Consider the following 27,232-nt stretch of genomic DNA (forward strand, 5'->3'; position numbering starts at 1 on the left):
AAGGATGGTTACAATTAAGCCCAGACAGTGAAGAAAACAATAAATACCTAACTCTTCAGTGCCCAGACACAGAAGAATATCTGCTAGCATTAACGCCATCCAGGAAAACCTGACCTCACCAAATGAACTAAACAAAGCACCAGGGAACAATCCTAGAGAAACTGAGTTATGTCACCTTTCAAACAACGAATTCAAAATAGTTTTGTTGAAGAAACTCAAAGAAAATCAAGATAACACAGAGAAGGAATTCTGAACTCTATCAGATAAATTGAACAAAGAGATTGAAATAATTTTAAAAAATCAAGCGGAGATTCTGGAGCCGAAACATGCAATTGACATACTGAAGAAGATATTACACGTGCTATTCTTTAATAGCAGAATAGATCAAGCAGAAGAAAGAATTGTTGAGCTTGAAGACAAGCTATGTGAAAATACACAGTCAGAGGAGACAAAAAAATAAAGAATTAAAAACAATGAAGTATGCCTACAGGATCTAAAAAGTAACCTCCAAAAAGCAAATCTAAGAGTATTCACCTTAAGGAAGAAGTAGAGAATGAGATAGGAGTAGAAAGTTTATTCAAATGGATAATCACAAAGAACTTCCCAAACATAGAGAATGATATCTATATCAGGTACTAGAAGGTTATAGGATGCCAAGCAGATTTAACCCGAAGAAGACTACCTCAACTCATTTAATAATCAAATTCTCTAAGGTCAAGGATAAAGAGACTATTCTAAAATCAGTAAGAACAAAGAAATAAATAACATACAATGGAGCACCAATACATCTGGTAGCAGGCTTTTTAGAGGAAACCTTACAGGAGTGATATGACACATGCTGACAGAAAAATAACGTTTATCCTAGCGTAGAATATCTGGTGAGAATATCCCTTAAACATAAAGAAGAAATAAAGACATTCTCAGATAAGGAAAAGGTGAGGAATTTTATTATGCCAGACCTGTCCTACAAGAAATGCTAAAGGGAATATTTCCATCAAAAAACGAAATTCATGAACAATAAATAATCACCTGAAGACACGAATCTCACTGGTAATAGTAAGTACATAGAAAAATACAGAATATTAAAACACTGCAACTGGGTTGTGTAAGCTAATATCCTAAGTAGAAAGACTAAATAATGAACTAATGAAACATAATAACTACAGATTTTCAAGACATAGTCTGTACAATAAGATAAAAATAGAAACAACAAAAAGTTTGAAAGCAGAAGGGAAAATTAAGGTGGAGAGTATTTATGAGTTTTCTTTGGCTTGTTTGTTTATGCAAACAGTGTTAAGTTGTTTTCTGGTTATAAGATAGTATTTGCAATCCTTATGGTAAGTTGAAACAAAAAATTAAAGAATCTGGAAATTAAAGAATATGCCCCTGAATGCACAGTGGATCAATGAAGAAATTAAAATATTTTGTGAAACAAATGATAATGGAAACACAAAACCTATGGGATATAGCAGTTTTAGTACCAAGAGAAAAATTTATAGCTATAAGTGACTACATAAAAAAGAAAGGAAAAACTTCAAATAAACAATTTGGTGACTTATGTTAAAGAACTAGAAAAGGAAGGGCAATCCAAATCCAAAATTATTAGAAGAAAATAAATAATAAATATCACAGCAGATAAACTTGAAATTGAAATGAATAAAATACAAAGATCAATGAAACATAAGTTGTTATTTTAAAATATTAAACATGCTGATCAACCTTTATCCAGACTGAGAGAAAAAGAGTGAGAATTCAAATAAATAAAATCAGAAATGAAAAGGAAACATTACATCTGATCCTGGAGAAATTCAAAGAATCATTATTGGCCACTATGTGGAATGATATTCCAATAAATTGGAAAATCTAGAAGAAATGGACAAATTCCTAGACACATAAAACCTACTAAGATTGAAGCAGAAAGAAATCCAAAACCTGAACAGATCAATTATTAATACAAGTAATGAGATCAAAGCCAGAATAAAAAGTCTCATAGTAAAGCAAAGCTCAGGACATATTGGCTTCACTGTTGAATTCTCCCTAACATTTAAAGAAGAACTAGTACCAATTCTACTCTAACTATTTTGAAAAATAGAGGAGGAGGAGGAGCAAATACTTCCAATGTGAGGCTAATATTACCCTGAAAAGAAAATCAGACAAAGACACATGAAAAAAAGAATACTACAGGTCAATATCTCTGACAAATGTAATTGTAAAAATTCTCAACAAAAGAATAGCAAACAAATTTAACAGCATACTAGAAAGATCATTCAACATGACCAAATGGGATTTATCCTTGAGATGCAAAGATGGCTCGACATACACAACTCAATCAATGTAATACATCATACCAACACAATGAAGGATATAAACCACATGATTATTTCAATTGATTCCAAAAAGGCATTTGATAAAATTCAAAATCCTTCATGATAAAACACTAAAGAAAACTGAAGATAGAAAGAACACACCCAAACATAATCAAAGCTGCATTTGACAGACACACAGCTACTCTCATACTGAATGGAGAAAGTCTGAAATCATTTCCTCAAAGTACTGGAACATGACGAGGATACCCACTTCACCACTGTTATTCAACATAATACTGGAAGTCCTGGCTACAGCAGTTAGACAAGAGAGGGATATAAAGGTATCCAAACTGAAAAGAAAGAAGCCAAATTATCTTTGTTTGCAGATGGTATAACTTTTTTTCAATAAACGTAAGGTAATCACCAGAAAACTATTAGAACTGATAAACAAATCCAGTAAAGGTGCAAGATATAATATCAACATAAAAAACCAGTAGCATTTGTATATGTTGACAGCAAACAATCTGAAAAAAATCCTAAAGGTAATCCCATTTACAGTAACCACAGATAAAAATAAATAATTAGATATTAACCAAAGAAGTCAAAGATCTCTATAAGAAAAACAGTAAAACACTAAAAATAGAAGTTGAAGAGGACACCAAAAAAAAAAAAAGATATTTCATGATCATGGACTGGAAGGATCAATATTGTTATAATGTCCATACTACCCAAGGCAATCTACAGATTCAAGAAATCACTATGAAAATACCAGGGACATTCTTCACAGTAATAGAGAAAAACAATCCTAAAATTTTTATGGTACCACAAAAGCTAAAGGTACCCAAAATAGCTAAAGCTATCCTAAGCAATAAAAACAAAACTGAAGGAATAACATTACCTGACTTCAAATTATACTACAGAGTTGTAGCCACTAAAACAGCATAGTACTGGCATAAAAACAGACATACAGTCTAATGGAACAGAATAGAGAACACAGAAACAAATGTACACATCTACAGTGAATGCATTTTTGACAAAGGGACGCTGTGGAAAAGACAGTCTCTTCAATGAACACTTCTAGGAAAACTGGATTTTCATATGCAGAAGAATGAAACTAGACCTCTATGTTTCACCATATCCAAAAATCAAATCAAATGGATAAAGACTTAAGTCTAAGACCTCAAACTATGAAACTTCTACCAGAAAACATTGGGGAAAATCTCAAGGACTTTGTTCTGGGCAAAAATTTCTTCAGCAATAACTCACAAGCACAGGCAAGCAAAGCAGAAATGGACAAATGAGATCACATCAAGTTAAAAATGTTCTGCACAGCAAAGGACACAATGAACAAAGTGAAGAAATAACACTGAGTGGGACAAAATATTGCAAACTACCCATCTGACAAGGGATTAATAACCAGAATAATTAAAGAGCTCAAACAACTCTATCAGAAATCATCTAATAATCAGATCAAAAAAGGGCAAAAGATCTGAATATAGATTTCTTAAAAGGATACATTCAAATGGAAAACAGACATGTGAAAAGATGATCAACATAACTGATCATCAGAGAAATGTAAATCAAAACTACAGTGAGATATCATCTCACTCCAGTAAAAATGGCTTATATGGAAAAGAGAGAAAATAACAGACGCTAATGAGGATGTGGAGAATAGGGAAATCTTGTACACTGTTGGTGGGAATGTAAATTAATACAACCACTATGGAGAACAGTTTGGAGGTTTCTTAGAAAACTAAAAATTGAGCTACCTTATGATCCAGCCATCCTAATGCTGTGTATACACCAGCAGTGTACGGAAATCAGTGTATGGAAGCGATATCTGCACACCTATGTTTGTTGCCTCACTGTATACAATAGCTACGATTTGGAAGCCACCAAAGTGTCCATCAACAGATGAATGAATAAATAAAATGTGGCACACATACACAATGGAGTACTACTTTGCCATAATAAAGAATGAGATCCAATCATTTGCAACAACATGGATGGAACTGGAGATCATTATTTTAAGTGAAATTAGCCAGGCACAGAAATACAAACCTCACATGTTCTCACTTATCTGTGGCATCTAAAAATCAAAACAATTGAACTCTTGGACATAGAAAGTTGAAGGGTGGTTACTAGAGACTGTGAAGGGTGGTATAGGGCTAGAGGGGAGATGGGGATGGTCAATGTGTACGAAAAAAAAAATAGAAAAAATAAATAAGTCCATCTATTTGACAGCACAATCGGTTGGCTATAGTCAATGATAACTTACTTATACATTTTAAAATAACTTATACAGTATTATTGGATGGTTGGAACTCAAAGGATAGATACTTGAGGGCATGTATACCCCATTCTCCATGATGTGCTTATTTCACATTGTATGCCTGTATCAAAACATTCTAGTACTCCATCAATACATACACCTACTGTACACCTATGATGTGCACATGAAAATTTAAAAACATAGATATAGAAGAAAAGTACCCCAATACCATAAATAGCATATATGACAAACCCATAGGTAACTTTTATATTCCATGGCTGTCATCACAATGTTTTATTGGCATTGACCAAAGTAGAATAAAACACTACTAGATATGTAAAGAAGCAGAAAATTTGGCCCATATTTGGAAGAAAAAGATCTATCAATAATGCTAAAGACAAACCATATAATAAATATAGTAAAATAAGCAAAACCTCCTCCATAACTTTAAAATAACTGCAAAACATAAGACAAAAATCTTCAGGAAAATATATACGTAAATGTTGAAGAGAGGTGGAATTTCAGTTGAATAATGACATTTAGCCAAGTATAACAGGTTACTGAAAACATTTTCAGTTATAATGAAATTTTACTCTATCTGTAAGTAGTGTTTGTAAAAACTTTATAAAAGTATTATAATTTTTTAAACTATTGTTAGTATTTTAAAGATGGTTGTTTTTGAAATTCTATAAAAAAATAATCTTTTTGAAAATAATTTTATCTTTCCAAGTGTCCCAACCTTTTGCAACATCTGTGATTGGTCAGAAATATGGATAATAATAAACTTTAAAATACAGCACAAGGTGTTTTCAAAGTTCTTTGCATAAAATATAATCAGAAATTACTGACCAAGGACCTTAGTGAAGAACACCAGGAATCCACTAATATTGTTAAGTGTGCTATTAACAAAAAAAGTCAGCCCCTTCATTAATTACTTTTTAAAGTATAGCATAGCAAAAAACCTTGACTATCCAAAATGACACACAAAAGTAAGTAGGTTCCTCAGCGGATATTTAGGAGGTTATATGACTTTATGTATTACTTGATAGTATTTTAATTTTTTCAATATTCAGTGAATACAAAGTGAAATACCCAAACTGAACATGCTTCATACTTTTATCTTTTTTACATAAAATTTCTCCTATGGAATAATTTTAGATTTACATAAAAGTTGTAAAGAGTATTTAGATAAGGTCTTTGTATACATGTGCCATGCTGGTGCGCTGCATGTATACATATGTAACTAACCTGCACAATGTGCACATGTACCCTAAAACTTAAAGTATAATTAAAAAAAAAATAGATAAGGTCTTTGTTAATCTGAAAATCAATAAAACAAAGATTAGATTTATTACATGAATATCAAATGAACTTATTTTTTGTAAGATAAGCATACTTACAACAGACATTTAGCTGCTCTTTCTGTAGTAGTTAGAAAGGCTAGGCTTAAATATATTAAATAGAATATATGTACTCACAGCAATATTGAAATATATATTGTTATCACTTTTATTATTATTAAGTGTGATCACCATGCTGTGAAATAGATATTAAAATGTATTCCTCTAGTCTAACTGAAAATTTATACCCTTTGACCAACACCTCCTAGAAACACCGCCATCCCTTCAGCTTCTGGTAACAACCACTCTACTCTCACCTTCTGTAAATTTGAATTTTTTAGATTCCACATATCAATAAGATCATGCAGGATTTTTCTTTGTGTTGACTTTATTTTAGATAGCATAATATCCACTAGATTCATCCATGTTTTCCCTATTGACAAAATTGTCTTCTTTTTAGTTTGTATAGTATTCTACTGTGTATCTATACCACATATTCTCTTTTTGTAAACATTTTCATTTATTTTTTATTGGCAAATAAAATTGCATATATTTATTATGTAAAACATATTGTGTTGAAATATGTATACATTAGATAATGGCTAAATCAAGCTAATAAATATATGCTTTACTTCACATACTTCTCATTTTTGTGTGTGGTGAGACTGCTTAAAATCTACACTAAGTAGTTTTCAAGAATACAACATATTATTGTTAACTAAAGTCACCATATTTTACAACGGATTGCACGTATAAGTGCAATCATGTGGTTTTGTCTGTCTTATTCCACCTAACTTAATGTCCTCCCTGTTTATTCTATGTTCTTGAAAATGCAGGATTTCCTTTTTTCAAAGCTGAATAGTATTACATTGTGTATATAGACCACATTTTCTTTATCTATTCATCTGTAATGGATACTTAAGTTGATTCCATATTTTGGCTATTATAAATAATGCTGTAATGAACATGGGAATGCAGATAACTCTTTGACATACTGATTCCTTTTTCTTTGTACATATATTCAGTAGTAGGATTACTGGATTGATTATATGTTCTGTTTTTCATTTTTGACAAACTCTATAGTATTTTCCATAATGGCTATACTAATATACATTTCCATCAACAATGTGCAAGTGTGTCCTTTTCTCCACGTTTGATAACATTTGATTTTTTTTGTATTGTTGATAATAATACTTGTTGGCCATTGGTACGTCTTCTTTTGAGAAATGTCCATTCAGGTAAATTGCCTATTTTTAAATTGGTTAATTCCTTTTTATTAGCCATTGAGTTGAGTTCCTTATATATTTTGAATATTAACGCTTTTTCAGATATATGGCTTGCAAATATTTTTCCAACTCATGAGTTGTCTCTTCACTCTGGGCATTGTTTAATTTGCTGTGCAGAAGCTTTTTAGTTTGATGTAATACAATGTGTGTATTTTTCCTTTTGTTGCCTATGCTTGGGGAACCAATCCAAGAAATCATAGCCCAGACCAATGTCATGTATTCTTTTCTCTTTTATTTTCCTCTAGCAGTTTTATAGTTTCAAGCTTTACATGTCAGTCTTACATATATTCTGAGTAGTTTTATGTAGTGTGAAACAGCAGATCAATTACATTCTTCTATGGGTGAATATCCCATTTTCCCAACAAGATGTATTGAAGAGACTATTATTTTCCCTATGTGAGTTCTTGTCATCTTTATTGAAAATATATTGAATTCTATTCTGTTTTATTGGTGTCTTGTTTTATGCCAATGTCATGCTATCTTGCCTATAATAGCATTATATCATAATTCAAAATTTAGAAGTGTAATGCCTCCAGCTTTGTTCTTTTTAATGAAAATTACTTTGACCTTCGGGATCTCTTGTCATTTCATACATATTTTTGAACTGTTTTTCATTTTTCTGTGAAAAATGACATTAGAATTTTGATGGGGACTGCATTAAATCCTTACATCTTTTTGTGTAATATGAACATTTTACCCATATTAAATCTTGCAGTCCCTGAACATGGGCTATTTTTCTGTGTATGTGTGTCTTCTTCAATTTGTTTCATCAATATTGTATTGTTTAAAATATATAGATTTTTGAGATCCTTGGTTAAATTTACTCCCAATTTTATTTTTTGGTGTTATCAGAAAAGGAATAGATCTTTAAATTTCTTTTTCAGACAGTTTATTGTTAGTATATAAGAAAGAAAAAAGCAAAATCTAAGAATGAAGAAAACAAGTGAAAATTAATATACAACTCTATGGATTCGGTAATAGGGTGAACCAGAGACAAGAAGTATTTAAATCATTTTTGAAAAGAAGATTCACACTCAGAGTCAACTATCTAGGGGCAAAATAAATACAAAGAAATTTTAATTTTCACTTAGTAGTTTAACTACTAATAGCAATGTTTCATTACACTTTTGACATTTTCATGAATGAGTCAGTAAAGACAAATGAGAGAAGAATATATTTAATGAGCATAAACATATAGTTAGATAGAATAAATAAGATCTAGTATTTGATAGCACAACAGGGTGACTATAGTCAAAAGTAATTTATTGCACATTTTAAAATAAAAGGGATAATTGGATTGTTTGTAACACAAAGAAAGTATAAATGCTAGAGATGATGAATACCTCATTTACCCTGATGTGATTATTACACTTTGTATGCCTGTATCAAAATATTTTATGTACCTCATACATACATAGACGTACCATATACTCACAAAAACGAAAACATGTATATACTAAAGTTGTTTTCACAGATGTATTATTAAATTTGAATTGTAAAATCCAGTGAGAACAACAAACTTTTATATTTTATTTATATTTCAAAGATTTTACCACCAAAAATCCCTGAAAATGATTATATTTCCAAAGTATTGGACATTCCCATCTATTACCAATACTTCATGGTTCTTGAGTTCTAAATTTTATTCTGCTTTAAAAATAATCAGACTTTCTAGGAAAGGTGTATGATTTTGAATGTTGGGCAGAGGAAATATAAAGTGAACTTAGAACATGTTATGCTGAAAAAAAAGAGAGAAATACTCAGATAAAATTAGGGCACATGAGAAGCAATGAGGAGCCAGTTTCCAGAGATATCCAGATTGAATAAATCAAAATACACGACTCCAAGGTGATACAAACAACTACAACAAACAAAAAACCTTTCTGTTTTTACAAAAAGACAGATTTATATTTCAAAACCTAGAAGTAATATTTTGGTCCGTTAACTTCCATTTTTACCGATTAATAATCAATTTTTTCACCTCTATAAAAGTATCATTGGCAAATACAAATTTTTATATTCACGTTATACAACATATTATTTTGATATACATAACATTTTATAATGATTATCATAATGAAGCTAATCAAATATCCAATATCTCACCTTGTTACCTTTTGTATGAATGACCTCAGAACACTTAAGAACTATTGTCTTTGTAATTTCAAATATATAATATATTATTAATAACTATAGTCATCATGCTTTACACTAGGTCTCCAGAAATTATTTGTCTTATAACTTGTATCCTCTGACTGATATCTCTCTATTTCTCCCACTGTGCAACCCCTGGTAACTATACTTCTACTCTCCATATCTATGAGCTCAGGTGTTTTTTAGATTCCAAATAGAAATGACATCATGCAGCATTTGTCTTTCTGTGTCTGGTTTACTTCACTTACTTAATATCTGCCATGTTTATCAATGTTGTTAAAAAAGGCAGATTTGCCTTCTTTTTAAAGGCAGAATTTAATGTGTTCCACTGTATATATGCACCACATTTTCTTTATTCAATCATCTTTGACAGAAACATAAGTTGTTTCCATATCATAGCTATTGTGAACAATCCTGCAAAAAACATGAGAGTGCAGATATTTCTTAGACATACTGATTTTGTTTTCTTTGTTTATACACCCAGAAGTGGAATTGCTGAGTCATACGATAGTTCTATGTTTAATATTTTGAGGAACCTCCATATGGTTTTCTACAATGGCTGTAACAATCTACATTCCCACCCATAATGTACAAGTGTTTCCTTTTTTCCACATCCTAACCAACACTTGTCATGGAGCTTCAGTGAAATTATTGAAAAATTTATGGGGACAACACCCCAAAAGAAATCAGCCATTTAGAAACAGATAACTCATTTTAGGCAGAGGCAAGACAATGTTAAGGATGAAGCCCACAGCGGCAGACTAGTCACACTAATTTGTGAGAAAAAAATAATTTTGCTCACATCTGGATTAAAGACGACTGATGACTAAGAGCAGAATCAATAGTCAACACCATAGTTAGTTCACCTTACAAATTCTGATGGGAAAATCAATGTTAAAGCAAAATTTCCATTCAATGAGAGCCATGACCGTTGCATTCAGATCAGGTGTAGTAGACAAGAGAAGAGTGTTTTGTTTTTGAGACTGAGTCTGGCTCCGTTGCCCAGGCTGGAGTGCTGTGGGGCAATCTCAGTTCACTGGAAGCTCCGCCTGCCGAGTTCAGGCCATTCTCCTGCCTCAGCCTCCCCAGTAGCAGGGACTACAGGCGCCCACCACCTCGCCCGCAGATTTTTTTTTTATTTTTAGTAGAGACGGGATTTCACCGTGTTAGCCAGGATAGTGTCGATCTCCTGACCTCGTGATCCTCACGCTTCGGCCTCCCAAAGTGCTGGGATTACAGGTGTCAGCCACGGCGCCCGGCCAGCAAGGGAATAGTTTTTAACGGAAAGTGTATTAAACAAGTGGGAATAAGAACCTGAAACATTTCTTCAAAGATTTGTAACAAAAGCTGAAACATGAGTTTATCAGTATGATCCTGAATACAAAACATAATCAAAGCAATGGCATACCAAAGGTGGAAGTGGTCCAATGAAAGCAAAAGCAGGCCAGTCAGGAGAAAACATCATGGCAACAGTTTGTGAGATGGCCAAGGCATTTTACTAGTTGAGTTCTGGAAGGCCAAAGAGTAACATTTGCTTCTTAAGAGAATGTTTTGAGAAAGTTTTCAAAGCTTTAGCAGAGAAATGCCCAGGAAAACTTCATCAGATGGTCCTCGTCCACCAGAACAATGCTCCTGCTCATTCCTCTCAACAGACAGAAACAATTTTGTGAGAATTTTTATGGGAAATCTTTGAGCATTCCTACATTACAGTCCTGATTTGCCTTCTCCTGACTTCTTTCTTTTGCCTAATTTTAAAAAATCTTACAAAGGGTACCCATTGTTTCGGTTAATTATATGAAAAAGACTGCTTAACATGGCTATATTCCCAGAACCATCGAGTCTTTAGGGATGGACTAAATGGCTTGTATCACTGTTTTCAAAAGTGTGTTGAACTTGATGGAGCTTATGTTAAGAAATAAAGTGTAGCTTTAAAATTTTCTTATTTTAATTCAATTTTCCATGAATATTTGGAAGTGCCTTTATATATGCATGATTTTATTTAGGAGCTTTTAATTCTGTCTATGTATCTTTTTTGTATCAGGACTAAACTGTTCTGATTATTATAGATTTGTAGTGTAATTTGAAACCAGAGAGCATGATAGTGATAGTGCGCTGTCTCTTCCTTTTTTGTCTTGTAAGACTGCTTTTGCTGTTTGGTGTCTCTTGTTCTATATTAATTTTAGAATTTTTTTTCCATTTCTGCGAAAGATGTGTTTAGAGTATTGACAATATTGCATGGAATCTGGAGTTTTAGGTATTGAAGACAATTTTATAATATTGATTCTTTTGATCCTTGAAGACAGGACATCTTTTCATTTATTTGTGTTTTCTTCAATTTCTTTCATCAATATTTTATAGTTTTCAGAGTACAGAACTCTCATCTCCTTGCTTTGATTTAGTCTCAAGTATTTTATTATGTTTGATGCTATTGTAAATTAGATGTTTGTTTTCAATTTCTTATTTCAATAGCTTGCTGTTAGTGTATAGAAATGTAACTGGCTCTGTCTGTAGATCTTGTACCCTGCAACTTTACTGAATTGGTTATTACTTTTAGCAAAGTTTGGTGAAGTCCTTGGGTTTTCCATGTATATGAGATCATGGCATCTGCAAACAGAGACAACTGTCTTCTTTTCCAAATTCCATGCCTAACAGCTCTAGCCAGGATTTCCAGCACTATGTTGAACAGAAGTGGTGAGAGTGAGCCTCCTTGTTTTTTTTTTTTTTTTTCTGATCATAGACAAAAATGTTTCAACTTTTCACTCTTGAGTATAATGTTAAATGTGGGCCTGTGATATGTAGCCTTTATTGTCTTGGGGTAATTTCTTTTATGGCTAATTTGTTGAGACTTTTTATCATGAAAGGATGTTGATTTTGCTAAATGCTTTTTCTGTATCTATTGAGATGAATATACAATTTTTGCTTTTCATTCTTTTAATTCGGTGTGGAACAGTAATTGATTGGTGTATATATACTATCTTTACATCCCAGATATACATTACCTTTCATTATGGCGAATGTTTCTTTTAATATGTTGTCTTCACTTTGGAAGTATTTTGTTGAGCATTTTTACGTCTATATTCATGAAGAATATTGACCTATAATTTTTTTTGTAGTGTCCATGTGTGGCTTTGGTGTCGGTATGATTTTTGACCTCATATAATAAAACTGAGAGTTCACTCTTAAATTTTTGACAGAATTTGAGAAGGATTAGTGTTGATTCTTTAAATGTTTGGTAGGATTCCATCCATCATGAAGCCATGAGTTTTTTTTTGTTTTGTTTTGTTTTTTTGATGAGAGACTTTTTATTACTTGTTCATTTTTCTTACTCATTACTGTTCTGTATTAATTTTGTATTTCATTATGTTTCAGTAATCTTGGTAGGTTGTAGATGTCTATGAATATATTTGTTTCCATTAGGTTATCCAACAGTTACATGTTGGCATATAACTGTTCATAGCGGTTTCTTCTGTTTTTTTGTATTTCTGTGCTATCAGATACAATGTTTCCTGTTTCATTTCTAATTTTATTTGTTCCTTCTCTCTTTTTTAGTTCAGCTAAAGGTTTGTCAATCTTGTTTATATTTTCAGAAGCCAACTTCTAGTTTTGTGGATCCTCTATTATTTTTCCAGTCTGTTTTATTTATTTCTGTTCTGTACCTTACTATTTTTTTCTTTCCAGTTGCTTTGGGTTAATTTTTTTCTTCATTTTCTAGTTTCCTCAGATACAAAGTTACTTGCTTTATTAGGATCTTCATGGAGTCATTCATATCTCTAAACATCCCTTTATACTGCTTTTGTTGCATACCATATGTTTTTTAGTATGTTGCTTTTCCATTTTTGTTTTTCTCAAGATATTTTTGAATTTCCCTTTGAATTTCTTCATTGCCCCATTGGTTGTTCAGGATCATGTTGTTTAATTTCCATGTATTTGTGAATTTCCCAACATTTCTTCTGCTATTGTTTTCTAGTTTCATATGACAATGTTAAAAAAATTTATGTAATTTCAATCTTTTAAAAATTTTTTAAGACTTGTTTTGTGGCCCAACATATGATCTATATTGGAGATTATATCTTGTGTGCTTGAGAAGAATATTTATTCTACTGTTGTCAAATGGAATGTTCTATATAGGTCTGATAGGTCCATTTGGTCTAACATAGAGTTCAAGTCCAATGTTTTTATTGATTTCTGTATAGACTGTCTATCCATTGTTGAATGTGGGTTATTGAAGTCCCCTACTATTACTGCATTGTTGTCTATTTCTTCCTTTAGATGTATTAATGCTTGCTTTATAAGTTTCATTGCTCCCATGTTGAGTGCATACATATTTGCAATAGTTATAATCTATTTGTGAATTGACTCCTTTGTATAACGACCTTCCTTGTTTCTTTTTACAGATTTGACTTAAAATTCAATTTTAGTTAATGTTAGTATGGCCCCCCTGCTTTTTTTTGGTTTCCATTTACATGGAACATATTTGTTTATCCCTATGCTGTGCTATGGTCTGCATAGTAGTACCCTTTCAAAATATGTATGTTACATCCTCATCACTATGGTGATAGTATCAGGAAGTAAGGACTTTTTAGGTGATTAGGTCATGAGGATTCCACGCTAATACATTGGATTAGTCTTTTTACAAAGAAGAGTCATGGAACTCCCTTGCCCCTTCCACATTGTAAGGACATAGTAGGAAGGCACCATAGTGGGAAGGCACCAAAACAGGGAGCAAGCCCTTACAAGACATCAAATCAGTTGGTATCTTAAGCTGGAAAATCTCAGCCTCTAAAACTGTATGAAATAAATTTCTATTTTTTATAAACTAGCCAGTTTATGGTAAATTTCTTATAGTTGCTCAAATGTACTAAAACAATTTAGGAATAAACGTATATTCCTAAGTGTTAACATTACTATCAACATAACTTGCTAAGTATAACAAATGTCCTTTAGATTTTTGAAATCTGGCTTTCCCGAACTCAAGCAATTTATCTAAATCAGGATCACTAACAAGGAGACAGCCTGAGTATATGAGCCACCTGATTTTATACAGTAAGAAGTAATAAGGTATCATTAAATAATATTTGTGTTGTATTATTGATATCTTTATTTTTCACATAATGGCTTCACCTCCTTTATAAGTTTAAAATGTTCCTAATCAAAAATGATTTTACCTAACTAGTGCTAATTAAAAAGAATGAATATAAAAATTACATTTCAGAACCTTACTATTGAAATTTCCAAAACTCTTCTACTCCAAAAATACTTAAGAGGCTATTTGATGTTAAGATCATTACTGATGAAATCTTTATCATTCTCAACATGCACCGCCTTGCTTGTTAGACATCATTATTTTAAAATAAATTGTGCTTTTGTTTCCAAAGTGATATATGTTAAAGGTAGAAAAATCAGAGGATACCGATATATACAAAAGAATTAAACCCTAACTTTTACCCCTAGTATCTCTAAATACACACACACACACACGCACACACTCACATACATATACATGTATATACACACACACACACACACACACACACACACACATTTATCTATAGTTTTGAATTTCCTGGCAATATTTTTTCTATAAACGTTAATTCAGGGCAAAAGTATCGTGTTTCTGTGTTTGCAAGTGAGTGCATGCAAGTGAGTATGTTATAACTGTTACTGTGTTTTTATTTTTTGTATGTTTATGTTGTAATATTTATATACCCAATTACGTTTTAACTCCTCTTTATGATTAGTTTGCATTATCACACGTGCTAGATTGACATCTTGTAGAAGTATCTACATTTCATCAGTTTTGGTGCATTTATGTATTGATATCACTTTTGGTGCATTTATATATTGATAAATAGTAATTACTTATATCTCATTACCAACGTGAGTTAAGACTTGACTTGGTTTTTACATCTTTGTAAAGTGATGTAATTTTGAAATCAGAGACAATGATATGTTTTCCATTTTCTGTAAAACAGTGAGCCTCAGAAGCTGTGGAGAAAGCTTTGGGAGATTTAAGAGTGATGAACAGAAATAAAGTCTGAAAAATTGCGTCTAATTTCTTGCCACAAACATTTTATGAACTGGACACAACCGTTAGTTTTCCAAGTTTTAATATGGTGCTTTTAAGAAGAGAGCCACCGGTCTCAGCTTATAATTACATTTTCACAAATTAATCCAAAATTTTACATATGAATAAAAAGGAGTAAAACAATACTTAAAAAATGAAATTAAGAACTGATTTAATACTAAAGTTCTGAATAAAGGTGTGCATTTTATGATTGATTCTATCTTTTTACACAAGTTGGATACTCCAGTTTCCCATCCCAACATGCTGTTCGCAATGCGTGAGAACTTGGTGAAAGACGATATCCATTTTTACATATAAATTCAACTGATTCACCTGTTCTCGAATAAATCTTCTCTTTGGCTTTCCACCTTAATGCTATGTTATACTTTTCCATAATTTCTCGGGATATTACACACGGATCTGAAAATACAAAACAGTAAACATAAAACATTAAGTAGTATGCAAATCTTCATAGACTTTCAGGTTTTCAAGTAGAATGTTATATGATGGTTCAGGAATTATTTCTCAAAACACTATCCAAACCAACTATGTAGAAACATCATATTGATTTGAATAAACTTAGAATGGTAATCGATGTGAAAATGAGGTTCGATGTTTAATGTATGAGAATTAGGGGTGTATTATCAATGATTCATTACATCAGTTGTCATTTTAGGATCCCTGCATTTTAGAACTTATCATTGCTACTTTTGATTAAGATATTGGTCAAAGAGTACAAACTTTCAGCTATAATATGAATAAGAACTTGGAATCAAACATAGAGATCTAGTGATATTTAGAGCTAATAATATTGTATTGTTTATTTGAAAATTGGTAAGAAAGCAGATTTTAAGTGTCCTCACCACAAACACACACACACATACTCACACATCCACCTACACCCAATGGTAAGCATAGGTGATGAAGAATGTGCTAATTAATTTGTGGTAATCATTGTAGCATAAATATATCAAAACAGCATATTGTCAAACATGAAAATATATTTTTATTTGTCAACTAAATGCTTTAAAATAAAATATAAATATAAAGAGAAAAATTACTTCTTTTTGTTGTTTTTATTGAGACGGAGTCTCGCTCTGTCACCCAGGCTGGAGTGCAGTGGCGCGATCTCGGCTCACTGCAAGCTCCACCTCCCGGGTTCCCGACATTTTCCTGCCTCAGATTCCCGACTAGCTGGGACTACAGGTGCCGTCACCATGCCGGTTATTATTATTATTTTGTATTTTTAGTAGAGACCGGGTTTCACCGTGTTAGCCAGGATGGTCTCAATCTCCTGACCTCGTGATCTGCCCGCCTCGGCCTCCCAAAGTGCTGGGATTACAGGTGTGAGCCACCGCACCCAGCCCTAAAGAGAAAAATTTCTAAACTTTACTTTCTAAAAGAAATTTTTGGTAGGCAGGCATTCAGCAGAATGGTTGTTCAATAATCTGTGATTATTTTGTTACCAACAGCAAAATATCAGACTCATCACACTGATTTTTCCAGCCACGTGAATATTAAAGTACTTACGTAAGCATTTTGGTGGTTCTGACCATTGTCCATTTCTACATGTTATTCGCTTGTTACCCTCAAGTTGATACAAGTTCTGGCATTGGTACTCAACTGTTGAAGCTGGAGCATATACTGACAACGGGAATGAAGTAATGTCCCCATTGTCAATAGGTGGAGGGGGCCCACATTTTCCCGTAGAATCTAAAAAACATCATTTCATCACTTGATTTATTGTGAGAGCAAATCAAAATACAAGTTCAAATAAGGCAAATACAAACACAGCACTTTATATAATATCAACAGTTTTGTGATTTCTGGTAAAAGAAATGAGTCCTGGAAGAAATTTTAACCCTTTAAACTGAAAGTAATATATTTAAGTTCTTTTCTCCTTACTGAAAGAACACATAAAACATTAACAAATATTGCTGCTTATGGTAGATCAGGATTAAGAAATATCTTTCCGAATGAATACATGCTAAACATAGAAAACTATGACAAAGAAAGTTTCTTATTTCATATTCAACATTCTTTGGAGTAACACTAAGAGGACACGGGGTTTGAAATTCATGATGGTTCTTAAAAATCCCGTAGGAATTATAAAATGGAAAAGTATGACAAAAATTTTTTAAAAACACTGAATATACTTAATAATACATGGGGAGCTGACAGACAAATAAATCCATGAACTTGAACATACAGCAATATAAATTACCCACTCTGAAAATAGACTGAAAACAAAAAACTGAACTGAGACATTCAGAAAAATACAACAACAAATAATGCAGATGCAGAAAAAGAAGAGAAAGGATATTGGGCTGGAAAAATGAATAAATAAAAGGATGCCTGAAAACTTCCCATTTTGACCATAAGGCATAAACTTATATTTAAGAAGCTGAGTGAACTCCAAAGAGGATAAAAACATTGGAATTTATACCAATATACATTAAAATAAAACTACTTTAAAAAAAGAAAAAAATACCTTGAAAGCAACTAGACAAAAACTATGCTTTTCCTCGAGGGGATCAACAATTCCAGTGATGCTGAGTTTTTCATCTATAACCATGTGGCACAGTTTTCAAGTGTTCAAAGAACTGTCAACTCCAAATTTTATATCCAGTAACACTATCTTTTACAAGTAAGGGGGTAAATACAGACATTCTCAGAGAAAGGGATACCAAGAGAATTTGTCTCCAGTAGACCTATGCCTAAAGATTAACTAAAGGAATTCTTCAAATTAAAATAAGAAAGATAAAAGAAAGAGCTTGAGACTTTAGGATCCTGAAAAAATAGAAAAACAGAATGGATAAACAGAGGAGTCAATATAACAGGATATCTTTTTCCTCATAAGTTTTTTCAATTATGTTTGATATTTGAAGCAAGTGAGTTTAATATTGTGCTCAATGTATGCAGAGAAAAATACTAGTGGCATTTATACTTACAACGTGGAGAGTATAAATGGATCTACATGAAAGTAAGGTTTCCATATTCCAGCTGTAGATTTAAATGTCAGTGCCAGTAGACAGTAATATATTATTACATATATATAGTATTAGCTAGAGCAACAACTTTTTAAAAGGAGGAGAAAAGCTATACAAAGAGATACAATGGAAAACAATACATATGAATCGAAATTAATCTCCTTAATAATTTTCCCTACAGGGAATGGAGGAATAGGGAAATAGGACTGAAACCCAGAGGAAACAGGCAGAAACAAATAAATGACAGAGATTTAAGTCCTATATATCAGTAATTATTTTAAGTGTAAATGGTCCAAGTGCACCAGTTAACAGGCCATGAAAAGATGAATGGATATGTAAACATGACCCAACTATATGCTGTCTACAAAAACTCACTTCAATAATAAACATAGGTAGAGTCTAAGTAAAATAGTGAAAAAAAAAAGAACCACAGAAAAACATTAATTTTAAAACATAAAGGTGAGTAAGATACAATTTCCTTTTTTGGTTTCCCTTACTTCATCTCTTTATATTAGAATGACCCAGGACTATGTGCTCGGACTTCTTTTTATAAATACAGTCAGTCACACACCTTTAAATATAATCTATATACTGAAGATGCCCACATTTATATCACAATCTATGACCTCTCTTCAACTGCCTATTCCATATCTTAGAATGCACATCACTTATGGCTGTCAAATGCACATAATGTATCTTTTATTACACGTATTCCTGAGAAGGAACTAAGTGTTGTAATGCTTAAAAAGTATTTTTTTTCAGGTTCCAACTCTTAATTTGGTCGAATCTTTCTCGAAAATAATATACCCTATTACTTGTGTTCTGTTCACAGGAAGAATTGAATTTTAAGCACCGTCAGTCATTTTATTTGCATTTGAAAAATCTATTAATAAAAATGACTTCATTTTATTTAAATCAACATATTTTAACCCTGCTATACTCCCCCAAAATGTTAAAAGAAATATAATACTCTACCTTTGCATTGAGGTGGTTCTGTCCAGTTTCCATTTAAACACATCACTTCTTCATCCCCAAACATTTCATAAGGGCTCCTACATTGATAACGTACTCTCTCACCAGATGGATATTTACTCATCTGTCTCGACACTATATAAGCATTTTGTACTGTGGGTGGATTCACACAGGAAGTGTCTGAATAGAAAAAAAAGAAGTGGTTCCACCTAGTGTTCATTTTGAGTAGCAAATCAACTGATAACAGTTACAAATATATTTCAAGACGAATTTAAAATAAGTAGACAATCTCATCAAATATTTTGTTGATTTTAATAAATTTAAATGTAATATTGAGGAAAAGACATGAAACTATTTTTTGTCAGGTACAAGCGTTGATGTTTTAAATTTCTTCTTCATCCTTCGCTAGAACACTGATAGACCTTTTTTTGTTTTCCCTTCTGGAAGCCAGTGTAAACGAAAGTTTTCCTGGATATCTCTCTTTGAGTTTGAGTAAACAAATATTACTAGTTCTATTTATTTAACATTAATTTATAAAATACAAAAAGTCAGCATAGATTATGTGATATCAAATTTTTGTTTGCAATCATCCTGCTTATACATTTTAGCCTCTTAAAAATAAACACAAATAGGCATTTTCTTAGCGAATATGCAAAGAATTAAAAACACGTTTTGAAAATTACCCAAGTTAAAAGAGAGGAAGAAGGGTTAATCAAAGGATCCAAATTGGAGATGTGGAAAAAATTTTTTTAAAAAGCCTCTAATAATAAAAATAACCTCAGATAATTTAATTGCCAATGATTAAGGATATTATGCTGAACAATGCAAAATTCATCAGAGAGTTTCATATCCATGTGTAGTGAATAGACTATAGCAATGCTTCTCACTCAGAAGTGTAAATAGAATTCCCTGGAGGTGTTGGTAAAACAGTTTCAGGGTTCTACTTTGAGACTTTTGATTCTGTATGTCTAGAATGAGCTTATGGAATTTTATTTTCATTTCAAACAGTCTCCAAGAAGATGATGATGCTACCGGTTTAGCGACCACACTTTGAGAACTATTGAGCTAAGATTAATCATCAAATACTCAGTTCCATCTTTTTATTTTTAGGCATACGACTACTTTGTCCTGCCGTAAAAACTTAATTTATGTCCATTTTAATGATGTTAGAGACAATTCTATATTTTATTCCCAAAACACTCTATATAAATAAATTGTACTTATATATTCATTTATTTTAGGTTTATTTATTTTTTTGAGACGGAATCTCATTCTGTCACCCTGGGTGGAGTGCAGTGGCATGATCTTGGCCCACTTCAATCTTCATCTCCCTGGTTCAAGCGATTCTCCTGCCTCAGTCTCCCGAGTAGCTGGGACTTCAGATGCATGTCACCATGCCCCACTATTTTTTTGTATTTTTAGTAGAGACGGGTTTTCACCATGTTGGCCAGGCTGGTCTCGAACTCCTGACCTCAAGTCATCCGCCCACCTCGGCCTCCCAAAGTGCTGGGATTACAGGCGCCAGCCACTGGGCTGGGCCCACACATTATATAAATAAATTTTAAAAATTCACCAAAGTACCTCTGCATGTTGGCCTTCCTGTCCATCTGCTATTAATGCATGTTACATTACTGGCTCCATCCATTTTGTAATATGTTGCACAAGTGTAAGTCACTTGCTCACCCGCCTTATACAAATCCTTCTTCTCTCCCATGGGTATGGCATTTTCAAAGCTAGGTAAACTGAGACAATCTGTTTCTGAAATAGGAAAAATATGTATTTGTTCAGCAAATCTTTAAAAATAGGTTACATACAATACATGTAATGGATTCTAAAATAGCGATATATAGAATCAATGAATACTGTACAACATTTTTCTTATAACTTGAGAAAATATATTAGCCATTTTGTCTTAATTACATTAAATTCTTCTAAATCTATTAAAAATACAAGATAGAAATGATATTAGAAGCCTGAAGAGATATTGGTAGCCGTAGCAATTGAGATTACACATTTTTTTGTTCACATTATTTTTTGTCCATACTTGCCACCTGATATGGTTAGGCTTTGTGTCCTCACCCAAATCTCATCTTGAATAATAATCTCCAGGTGTTGAGAGAGAGACCTGGTGGGAAGTGATTGGATCATGGTGGCAGTTTCCCACATGCTGTTCTCATGATGGTGAGTGAGTTCTCACAAGATATGATGATTTAATAACTGTTTAGAAGTTCCTCCTTCACTCACTCCTCTCTCTCCTGCCACCTTGTGAAGAAGGTGCCTGCTTCCCCTTCAGCGGTAATGGTAAGTTTCATGACACCTCCTCAGTCATGAGGAACTGTGATCAATTAAAATTTTTTCTTTTATAAATTACCCAGTCTCAGGAAGGTCTTTACAGCAGTGTGAAAACGGAATAATACACCACCTATATTGTGTGTGTATTTCCAAATTTTTTGCTTCTATCAAATGTGAAATACTTATAATGATTTTTTTAAATATTTCAGAAAATGTACTTATAGGGAGATTGTTGATAAACTGACAGAAGATTGAATAATGTGGAGATTGATGAGTAGAGGCAGCTGTGCCCTAAGAACAGAGATGAGAAGTCTGAGAATATACATCAGAGGATGCTTAAAGTTCACACAAGATGATGCGAAAATGAACTAATTTGGCTTATAATGTCAAATTTTTAAATTACTACAGCTATAATTTCCCACAACAGTCCAGAATATTCAAGAAAACCTTATGAATTTCTAGAGTCCCTGTTTACTTTCTTATTGGTACCACTTACACTTTGAATGAAGAATATTTATCATACATATAATAAAATTCAATGCACCATACTTATGCATGATGGAGGGTGAGACCATTTTTCTCCTAAGCATTTTGCAATTGCAGGCCCATCAATTCCAAAACCTTCAAAACATTTGTACGTAACTTCTTCTCCATACTGATAACTGTCTGACATGTGAGCTACAACACCATGAGAAATCTCAGGTGGAGATTTACAAGGAAGGCCTAAAAAAAAAAGAATGAATTCAGGTTTCACTAACTCAGAAATTTAATTTTATATGCCTGTTTTAATATTAAGTAGTTTTATTTGAAAATAAACAATACAGGAGCTACTATGACATCACAGAGAAGTAACACAAATGTTTCCTAAAACCAGCCTTCTGGTGTCTGTCTGTCTATCGGACTGTCACCAACTGAAGAAGGACTTGAAACTAAAAATAGCAATACATTTCAGAAAGAGATCATCTATGCCTGGTAAGCAATGCCTCTGTAAACTTACTAGTGATAATAAGATACACATTGAGAGTTAACGATTCCAGGTAAAACATAATATATTGTAGGAAATCAGAAGGGGCATTGTGGGAAGAATGTAAAAGAAGTTTTAAAACATAGTGGCAAAGCAAACATGACAACTTGCAGAACAGGTTTAGCTGTGTCCCCACCCAAATCTCATCGTGAATTGCAATTGCCATAATCCTCACGTGTTGTGGATGGGACCTGGTGGGAGAAAATTGAATCATGAGGGCGGTTATTCCTCTGCTGCTGTTCTCATGATACTGCATGAGTTCTCCTGAGATCTGATGGTTTTATAAGGAGCTTTTCTGTCTTTGCTTTGCACTTCTCCTTCCTGTCATCATGTGAAGAAGGACATGTTTGCTTACCCTTCCACCAGGGTTGTAAGTTTCCTGAGGCCTCCCAGCCATGTGGAATTGTGAGTCAATTACACCTCTTTCCTTTATAAATTAGGCAGTCTTGGGTAGTTCTTTATAGCAGCATGATAACAGACTAATACAGTAAATTGGTACTGCAGAGAGTAGGGTGCTGCTGTAAAGATAACCAAAAATGTGGAAGCAGCTTTGGAACTGGGTAACAGGCAGGGGTTAGAACCATTTGGAGGGGTCAGAAGAAGACAGGAGAATGTTAAAATGTTTGGAACTTCCTAGGGAGTTTGACAGCTCAGAAGACAAGGTGTGGGAAAGTTTGGCACTTCCTAGAGGCTTGTTGAATGGCTTTGACGAAAATCTCACAGTGATATGGACAATGAAGTCCAGGATGGGGTGGTCTCAGATGAAGATGAGGTGAGGAACTTGTTGGAAACTGGAGTAAAGGTCACTCCTGCTATGCAAAGAGACTGGTGGCATATTGCCCTGCCTTAGAGATCTGTGGAACTTTGAACTTGAGAGAGATGATTTAGGGTATCAGGCAGAATAAACTTGTAAGTGGCAAAGAGCTCAAGAGGAAGCAGAGCATAAAAGTTTGGAAAATGTGCAGCTTGTAAATGCAGTAGAAAATAAAACTTCGTTTTTCTGGGGAGAAATTCAAGCCTGCTGCAGAAATTTGCAAAAATAATAAGGAGCCAAAGTTAATCACCAAGACAATGGGGAATATATCTCCGGGGCATGTCAGAGGCCTTCATGACACCCCCACCCATCACAGGCCCAGAAGCCCAGGAGGGAAAAATGGTTTGATGGACCTGGATCAGGTCCCTGCTGCTCTATGCAGCCTCAGGACATGGTGTCCTGTATCCCAGCTGCTTCAGCTCCAGCTGTGGCTAAAAGGGGCCAACATACAGCTTGGTCCATTGCCTCAAAGGGTGAAACCCCAAGCCTTGGTGGATTACACGTAGTCTTGGGCCTATGGGTGCACACAAGTCAAGAATTGAGGTTTGGGAACCTACAACTAGGTTGCAGAGGATATATGAAAATACCTGGATGTCCAGGCAGAAGTTTGCTGCAGGGGGGAGCCCACATGGAGAACCTCTGCTAGGCCATTGAGGAAAGGAAATGTGGGGTCAGAGCCCTCACATAGAGTCCCCACTGGGGCACTGCCTTGTGGAGCTGTGAGAACAGGACCACAATCATTGAAGCCCCAGAATGGTAGATCCATCAATAGCTTGCACTATGTTCCTGGAAAAGCCACAGACACTCAATGCCAGCCCATGAAAGCAACCAGGAGGGGGACAAAGCCACATCTGCCCAAGGCTGTGGGAGCCCATCTCTTGCATCAGCATGACCTGAATGTGAGACATGGAGTCAAAGGAGATAATCTTGGAAGTTTAAGGTTTAATGACTGCCCTATTAAATTTCAGACTTCCATCAGGCATATAGCCACTTTGTTTCAGCCATTTCCTCCCTTTTGGAATGGAAACATTTACCCAATCCCTGTACCCCCACTGTGTCTAGGAAATAACCAACTTGCTTTTGATTTTACAGGCTCACAAGCAGAGAGGACTTGCCTTGTCTCAGATGAGACATGAACTTGGATATGAACTTTTGAGTTAATGCTGGAATAAGTTAAGATTTGGAGGACTGTTGGGAAGGCATGATTGTGTTTTGAATTGTGAGGACATAGACTTGGGATAGGCCATGGTGGAATGATAGGATTTGACTGTATCTCCAACCAAATAACAATTTGAATTGTACTTCCCATAATCTCCACATTTTGTGGGAGGGTCTCAGTAGGAAGTAATTGAATAATGGGGGCAATTATCCCCATGCTTCTGTTCTCAGGATAGTGAGTGTGTTTTCATGAGATCTAATGGTTTTATAAGGGCCTTTTCCCTCTTTGGTCAGAACTTCTTCTTCCTGCCATCATGCGTTTGCTTCTCCCTCCACCATGATTGTAAGTTTCCTAAGAACTCCTCAGCCATGCAGAACAGTGAGCCAATTAAACTTTTTTTTGTATGTATAAATTATCCAGTATTGGGCAGTTCTTTATGGCAGCATGAGAATAATACGGATAGGTTTAATTTCACTAGATATTATTTTTTAATGCCGGAATACAAAGTGACTCTATCATGAACAAATAAAATTAACATAAATAGAATAGATTCAATCATGCAAAAAGTATTTTAATGGTATAATATATAAATTATTTTATATATGCAGTAATCTCAATTATTCTTTCCCCTCACTTTGATAACAAGAGATTATTTTTATGAATTCTACTATAAACAGAAATTGAGTATTCATATTGGCCTAACCTTCACACTGAGGTGGAGAACTCCATTTTCCCATGTAGCATGTTGTTTCATTTTCTTCAGATAGCCTGAAACCACCCTCACAAGTATAACTCAATTTAGTCCCATGTGCATAACTTTCTTGTGAAGACCTGGATGAATTAATGGTTCCGTGTTCTATCTGAGGTGGTTGTGAACATGGAATTTTTTCTAAATGAGGAATGAAAATCAAAGGGTCAAAAACAAATAAAATACTTAAATTGAAATATAAAACTAAATACTATTTCGGATTTTAAAGTGAGTATAATTTGAACAAATAAAATTATTTAAAAACAAAAACATATTAGAAACTCGCAAAGATATATTCCTCCACCATATCTATGTTACCATCCTCTTGTTCAATAATCATCTTCATTCATGTCTTGTTCATCATAAGGATTAAAATATGCATGAATGGAAATGTTATCTGACATTTACATAATATTCCAAAGATTTTGGCTGTATTTTGTTCAAAAAACTGAAAGAGCGGTGATTGATTAATGTGCCTAGGTCCTAATTTATTTTGTCAGGATAAAGTAATAGACATAGAGAAAGAACTTCTCTCTTGTTTACACGAAGCACAAGAGAATATTAACCTCATTTGAAAGAATTATGTAAAACAAATTATACACTACTGACCAACACAGAGTGGTATTGACTGCCATCTTCCATCTTTGCATGCAATTTCTTCTCCTTCCTGAATTAGAAAATTTTCTTGGCAAAGAACAGATACTTTCTCTCCATCCCGATAATTCAGTGTGGTTGTCATATTGTGAGAATTGGGAATCTGAGGTGGAGGTGGGCATAATTGTATTTGTGCCACTAAAAAATATTAAAAATATAATTAATTTTATAATAAAAAATAAAAATATTAAAATTAGGCTTTTTGATGAAAAATAATTTATATGATTAAAATAGAATAAATAGAAAGCTCAATAACTGTTTCATAAATTATCACATTAATTATGATGTTTTTGTATGCAAATATTATACTTTTCAGCTGTGTAACAGTTACATTAAACAATAGAACTTTTGGCTTGTATTCTCATAGACTTTCTTGTAGTTTTTTCATATATTCTTTGTTTAATAAATTTGCATAATTTATGTAATATTGATTTTAATTATTTTGAGCCTTTAGAATGTTTTAATGGAATTACACACTCTTAATTACATGCATTAAATAAAAATTGATATCTATAATCAAATGTATCAGGATTGGATTAAAACACTCACAAATTTTCTGCCAATGGAATCTGATTAGCCAGAAGTAGAATTATATGTAGTTAATAATCAATTTGGTACTGACACTTGACCAATATAAGCATTAAATATAATCACTAGTGATTTATAGTGTGCTATTTAAAACTTGAAACTCCGCTAGAGCTTTTATTTACTAGCTTACCTGTACTGTTTAGGGATATTTAAATGGATGTTATGCACCCAGTTTAATGCATTGCACAGCCTGGCTTTAGTTGTATAATCACATATAAAGAGACCTTTGTAAACTCACAGCTAAGCTCCTGTTAAACTGCGATACATCAGAAATATCTCATTTTTTCATAATATGAAAATGAAGCATGTCCTGTTTGACTGATGGGGGAGTTTAGAAGCATCTGGGAGCATTCAGCATTCTATAATCCCTTGATTTTCCTTTCTCCTATCATAGTGTACGCTCTACTTCACCTAAAGCTTTATGTAATCATACTATAGGAAATCATGGCAATGATTTTAAGTGTCTGACATTTTGTTATCAATTCAGGGAGACGTTTGGGTGAATAAAACTTCATTAAAGGTTATTGATAATGTCGAGTTTTCTTTTTTCGCTTATGATAAAGTATTTC

The 27,232-nt window shown here is 33.3% G+C and overlaps 1 protein-coding gene across 3 annotated transcripts in view; it reads right to left on the reverse strand.

Annotated features, from left to right (window-relative positions):
* LOC134728364 (complement factor H-related protein 3) overlaps positions 1-27,232 on the reverse strand; it is a 141,685-nt gene that overhangs the window by 70,087 nt on the left and 44,366 nt on the right. Inside the window, exons 3-5 of one of the 3 annotated variants that reach the window (XM_063598085.1) lie at positions 19,388-19,564; positions 16,953-17,135; positions 15,455-15,842 (exon numbers count right to left, since the gene is read on the reverse strand). The exons of the other annotated variants lie outside the window; for them this stretch is intronic. Of the exons in view, the coding sequence (XP_063454155.1) occupies positions 15,640-15,842; positions 16,953-17,135; positions 19,388-19,564 (563 nt within the window). The 3' untranslated portion in view covers positions 15,455-15,639. Of the gene's footprint in view, positions 1-15,454; positions 15,843-16,952; positions 17,136-19,387; positions 19,565-27,232 lie in introns of those variants that run through there. 3 annotated transcript variants of the gene reach the window in all.

Source organism: Pan paniscus, chromosome 1, assembly GCF_029289425.2.
Source record: "Pan paniscus chromosome 1, NHGRI_mPanPan1-v2.0_pri, whole genome shotgun sequence".
NCBI classification, from domain to species: domain Eukaryota; kingdom Metazoa; phylum Chordata; class Mammalia; order Primates; family Hominidae; genus Pan; species Pan paniscus.